General features: G+C 24.8%; 1 protein-coding gene across 1 annotated transcript in view; it reads left to right on the top strand.

Moving 5' to 3' along the window:
• Positions 1-933: 933 nt before the first annotated feature.
• LOC107448901 (S-adenosylmethionine decarboxylase) overlaps positions 934-6,697 on the top strand; it is a 28,447-nt gene continuing 22,683 nt past the window's right edge. The window contains exon 1 of the mRNA XM_016064259.3: positions 934-1,248. Within this exon, the coding sequence (XP_015919745.1) occupies positions 1,130-1,248 (119 nt within the window). The 5' untranslated portion in view covers positions 934-1,129. The remainder of the gene's footprint in view (positions 1,249-6,697) is intronic.

Genomic DNA, 6,697 nt, shown 5'->3' with positions numbered 1-6,697 from the left:
CCTCCGCAGAGGATCAAAATTGTGATGGCATGTCTTCGGATCATCCTCCGGGATGTTTCCCAGACCGTCGCCAATAGCCCATTGTGCAGCTCTAGTGCGACGTAAATTAACAACAACAACAACAACAACATTTTTAGAAATATCTTTTCTTTTCTTTACCTATCGAATTCCAACCAAACCTGTAACTTAGTTTTTAAGTCATAGTACGCTCTTCTTAATAATTTCTACTACAAATTTAACAATTTAAACTTTTGAACTAAGATGAAATTTTCAAAATATTTATTTCATCATACTTATGTGCAGTCTTTTGTGCACTTGCCAATGTGCACAGTGAAACAAAATATGTAATACATTATTAAATGTAACTTTGGTTACTGTGGTAAATTATCTGATTTATCTGAATTCTAGATGAAAATTTTTTAAAGTTTGGTGTTAGCTCAAGCCATTTTGTTAAAATCTTTTTTTATATTAATTTAAATTTATTTATTTTTCTTCTTTCAAATCGTCTCATGCTTCACTTATGTGAAGAAAGACACTCAAATGTTTGATTGAAACTACTATATTTGTAGAAAAAAATTAAATAAAAGGAATTATAAAATCATAAATTAGATCACACCTTTATGAATATTTCCAGCATTATTCAAATTAATAAAATAAAATCAGAATCCAATGCCTCAAGTTCGTTTTTGAGATTCCTCTGAGGTGCTGAAAATGAACTTGAGTAATCTTGTTTGCTAGCTGAACTTTGAAAAAGATTGAATTTTGTCTTAACTAACTTTTAACTGAAATATTTTAGTAAAAATGATTTTATCAGTTCCAGTATCTACACCAAAATCTAAGACAGACATTCGAATCACGTGTGCATTCACGTTTTTCTGGTGCTTGCTGATAGCCAATGCGGTATTTGCCGAGTGACATCATAGAAAACGAAAAATATATTCAGCCGCTGGCAACAATCTAGCTAAGAAGTATTCTCCATCCGCACAGGTCGAAACTTGTGAAGATTTCAGTTTGCATTTTCGTTCAGTGAAACCGGTCGAATATTTTTAATAATAAATTTTAGAATTTTCTGTAAATAGTGCGAAGAATAAAAAACAGAATTTAATAGAAGTTTGGCTGTCAGTTAAAAATGGATGTAAAGGCTAATTATTGTGACTTTTTTGAAGGAACTGAGAAATTACTCGAGATATGGTTTGGGAGAAGAGACGATTCCTCCTCAGCAAATTGTGATTTGCGGCTTATCCCTCGGTAAGAGATAAGTTTATTTTTAATCCTTTCACTTATTCAGCCTTTAATTTTAGCTAGCCTTGTACCTTGAGTGATCATGACTTTGCTTAAACTAAATTTCAGGTGGTTGTTTTTCATCTGAAGTAAATAAACTGTAGGAGTAAAGAAACGTCTTATGCTTATTTTCATATTATTATTTGTCTTTTCTGTAATTTGAAGGATACCCAAGATCATAAATTATCATTAAGATTTCTCTTAGATTCTACGAATCGATACACATTTTAAATATAGCAGCATAATTATTTACTCCTCAATATTATTGATTTTTTAAAAAAAAAATAAATGACTTAAATCCTGTAATTACACTTTTGAGAATTTGGGCACATACTGAATCAAATAATATATATTTATATATATTAAAAAAACAGTTATGCTATTAAAATGACTAAAGAAAAAAAAAATTATCTGAATAATTGAGAAAATATTTAAATTATACATGAAAAACTAATTACTCTCATAAATAAACCAAAAAAAAATTACTTATTAATATTTAGGGACATGTAATATATATATAGGGAAAATATTTAAATTATACATGAAAAACTAATTACTCTCATAAATAAAGCAAAAAAAAATTACTTATTAATATTTAGGGACATGTAATATATAACTTGGACAATCTTATTTATTGTAAATTATGCTTTAACTTGACATTAACCTTTATATAAGGCCAACTTTACACTGATGATCATAACTTTAGCTAAACTGAATTTCAACTGGTTGTATTATCATTTAAATTAGTAATCGTTAAAGTAAAAAACCAATTGTTTTTTTTTCATTTTTTTTTATAACTAGCATAAAAATATCAAAAATAAATTAAAGATTCTATAAAGTGAAATTCATTTGCAAATATCGGTTGCATATATATTGCTTTATAAAAAATAATAATCTATGAAGTTTTAAAGGCTGCTAATTATTTTTGGAAAAAATAAATTTTCTGAAATAATTTTAGGAATAAATATTTAGTTGTTTATTCTCATAAGTAATACAATCTCAAAACTTATCGTAAGTCCTATAAATCAATAGGGTATTTCCTAATTGAAAGTATGATTGATGAAGCTAAACTATTACAGTGTGTAGTGTAGGTAATTTGAAAGACTTTTTTAGTCTGCTGCATGCAAAATCTAGTTAATGTAAAATTTTTTAAAGTTTTGCAGTTATATGCATGTTTTAAGTCTTGTGTATATTTTTAAAGTCATGTACCTAAACAGGGTGTGAAAAAAATCTAAACTGTCAAATATCTCAGGAAATATATAGAAAATATATAGAAGGATTGAAAAAGAAAGTAGATGGGAAAATTTCTGTAACGTGATCTGAAAAAATTAATTGCCAGGCCGTTGCAACTTGTGTGCAATGGCTGCGAGAAACTAAAAGGAAAAAAAAAAAAATATCACATTTTCAAAATATAAATGCTTAAAGTTTAAAAGTTGGTTGATATCTACTAGAATTTTTTTTATAAATTAATGAAATATTTGTATTATTAAATTGATGAAGTGAATTAGTAATTGAAAATATGCTTATTCATACATTTTTGAATTGATTAATTCGAATCTTTTCAAAACCTTATTACATTACATAAAATTTAAACATTAATTTCCTAAAATTATTATTTATATTCATTGTTTGTAAGTGTTCTTGAATTTAAAGATTTGTAGCTCTATGTAATGATAAGTCCCATTTCTAAAATTTTTTTAGTAAAAGTGTAAAATTTAGTACAGTTTTAATGAAGAATAATAAATTTTATAAAGTATTGGTGCACAATCTCTCCTATGATCCTTGAATATGTGGTCCTTCTCTTTGTAGCTAAGAATTAATTAAAAAAATAGCTTACATAACAAACATAAATAATTATACAACTATTTTTCCAATGAATTTTTGTAACTTTGCAAAACATTGAAATGATCTCTTATTTAAAAATGCTAAAATGTCAATGTACTATTTCAGTGTGTCAAAAGATTTAAAATTTTCACAAATAAATTTAAAAAAAAATTTATTTTAAAATATTAGCAAAAAATAAAGTTTAAATAAGATTTCAATAAACCTACTATAGTTTTATTTTCCAAAAGAAGAAAGTATGTAAATTTTTTAATTTTTTTTTTAAGAAACCAGATAATTTGTTATTTTTGTTAATAATGCAAATTTGTATTGTTCTCATTGCATGAAGTAATCATAAATTTTATCATTTAAGTTTTTAAAATTAAATTCATTGCTGATCTTAATTTTTTATAGCCTTTTTTTTAAAAAAAAGTTTTTTAAAGACAATAAAATATTTTTCTGTATTTTGTTTTAGCTATTAGAAATTTTGGAATTTTTTAAAGTGCAATTTACTTACAGTATAGTTTTATATAAAATCGTTATCTTAAGTAAAAATTTGTTTGAGAAGATCTTTAGGGATGCACAACTTTTTTTTATAGTGGAGTGCACAATTTAAAAAAAAAACATATTGGCAGCCAACATGAGTAAAGTAAAACTGTAATTTAAAGTAACTAGGTACACAGTAACTTAAATAAAATTTGTAAGAAATTACATTTTCCTATCAGTACTCATACCCATTGGAGTCCTAGATTTAGAACCATGAGTGAAACTTTAAAAACAAAATGGTTGAAGTACAGGCTTGTGTAAAAACAAAATATAGTTATCTAATATAGCTATATTTTTTTCCCTTATGGCAGAAATTTTTTCCCCCTCAACTTTTATATTTTTTTCATTAGTTTTTCTTTTATATATTTTTCTATGATACTTAAAATTGTCCAGGGGCGAATTTTGGTCGGCAAGACAGTTTGTGGATCTTTGAACTAAATGAAGTATTTTTTAATCATAGTGTAATAATTATTTAAATTTTATGATTGAGTACTAAAATAGGAGCAAATTTTTCTTTATTAATTGGTAGGTGTTACAGTATATTAATATTATATAATAATATTTTATCAGTCACATCTTGTGCTCGTGGTGTGGTTGTGGTTTGATTTTTTTTTTTGTGATATAACAGATCAAGGTTCATTTTATATCCTAAGAAAGTTAAGGCAAACAAAATTTTGTTTGAAGCCACTGTAATTATCACTTTCTTTCAAAGGTCTATTTTTATCTGCTATAATTTTTAAGTCATTGTTCGCTCTCTAGTTTTTTCAGGACAGTTTTATGTTTTGTTCTTATTAATAATTTTGCTTTTTCAGTTTATTCCATTACATAAGTAAAGATTAATTGACAAAAAATATTGATTTTTTTATTTTTAAAAAAATAATTTTTATTGTAGAAACAAAAATTTTAATTTTTCAGATCAATTTCTTAAAAATTATTTATTTTAGCTTTATATTTTAGTTAATGCAGACTTTTAAAATCTGTATATCATGTTATTAGAAGAGTTGGTTTCAATATTCATACTTACTAGTATTCAATTACAAAAATAAGTATGCTATCTGTAATTGTAATTTCAATATAGGTCAATATAGGCTACAATTTGTAGTTGTGTATATGTTTAGTATGTGACTCATTAAATTAATATTAATAAAATATAGAAGTAGATTTTTCTTTATTAATTGGTAGGTGATACAATATAAATTCTTATGTAATAATATTTTATCAGTCACATCATCTGCTCATGGTATGGTTGTGATTTGACTTATTTTTGTGATATAGCAGATCAAGGTTCAATTTTATATCATAAGAGAAAATTAAGGCCAGCAAACGTTTGTTTGAAACTAGAGGAATTATCACTGGAATTATTCTATAATTGTGGAATTATTACAAGGTCTATTTCTGCTGTAATTTTTAAGTAATTGTAGTTTTGCTAGTTTTTTTCAGGACATTTTTTTAAAAAATGTTTTGATCAAATTAATAATTTTGCTTTTTCAGTTATTCAATAACATAATTTAAGATTATAACTTTAACATAATTGAAGATTAATAGGCCATAAATGTTGATTTTTCTTTTTATTATTTTTATTAAACATGTTTTTAGGAAAGCAATGGCTAAGAAAGATATTTTATTTAACTGTTATTTTTTTTTTTTTTCTGTACAGTAGAGTTTTGAAGTATATAAAATGATACTTGTAACTTGTAATAAGGATACAGTATGGGACATAATATGGAAACGTTTCAGATTGACAGATTTAGCCATCAAAATTAGTTGTAAAAACTTTGCAACAATTCCAAATATTTTTCTCTATAGTCTTTTCTCTATATTACTATAAGTTTTTTTTTTTTTTTTTTTTGAATGAGGGATGAATCTTTTTAGTTTTTAGACTTCACTAAATAATGAAGCTGAAGCATTTCAGATAACCAATATTACGAGGCATTTTTTAAGGATAAAAAAAAAAGACACTAGAAAAACGTGGAAATAACTAAAAAAATGGAAGATGCTAAAAATGACCACTATATTATTTATCAAAAAGTATCATAAGAATCAGCTTTAATTTATGCAAATTTATTGTGGAAACAAAAATTTTAGTTTTTGAGGTCAAATTTTTTTGAAAAATTTATTTTAGTTTCATATATTTTAGTTAATTTTACAGAATTTTAAAATCTGTATCATGTTATGGGAAACTTGGTTTAAATATTCAAATAGCATTAGATAACGAGAATTAGTATGCTATAGTTGTAAATGTGCATTTGTATATATATGCAATTTTAGTTGTATATATGTTTAGTATGTGACTCATTAATTCAATAATATAATAAAATTTGATGTTATTTTAATAGTTCTTTTCATATTTATAAAATAAAATTTTACTATATTGATTTATCCTAGTAAAATTAAATACTGTTTTGTTACAATTTATACATTACAGTTACCGCTACAGTTACAATTTAATTTAAGAAATTAAATTAATTTTACTTTTGAATTATAGTTTTTTAGTTTTCACTTATTTGAAAATGTTATATTAACTAGCTTAGAATTTAATAATATTACTTAAAGTTGTAATAAAAAAATGTAAAAATTTTTTTCATTGATATTTTAAAATTTTTTTTGACATTTGAAAAGATTTTTTTCTTCTTTCGCTTGCCAAAATAAACCTATTTTTTCCAAGGCGGTTTGTTTTATTGTAATTTTTTCCTGTGTTGAAACTTGCCATCCCTGAAATGATTTGATAAAAATAATTATGCATAATTATATAAATGTTAAATGGAACTCATAATAACCAGGGATCTGTTTAGAAGAAATTTTGGTCCGTTAACGGACTCTTCACAAAATATCTTTTCATAAAAACGGACCCTTTACAAAATATTTTGACTTAAAAACGGACCCTTCGCAAAATGATTTTTCTTTTGATCGGACCCTTCACAAATTTTTTTATCTTCATTATTGTTTTGTTAATTGAATAAACCCTTCCCAGGGCAGAAAACAAGAAAGATGGATGTAAACGAATTAAGTTTTGTCTTCGGCAGACGATTCTTCCATTATTCGTCCGAAA

Source organism: Parasteatoda tepidariorum, chromosome 8 (genome assembly GCF_043381705.1).
Source record: "Parasteatoda tepidariorum isolate YZ-2023 chromosome 8, CAS_Ptep_4.0, whole genome shotgun sequence".
Taxonomy (NCBI): domain Eukaryota; kingdom Metazoa; phylum Arthropoda; class Arachnida; order Araneae; family Theridiidae; genus Parasteatoda; species Parasteatoda tepidariorum.
The sequence above is the reverse complement of the archived record's forward strand: the minus strand, read 5'-3'. Positions and strand labels throughout refer to the sequence as shown.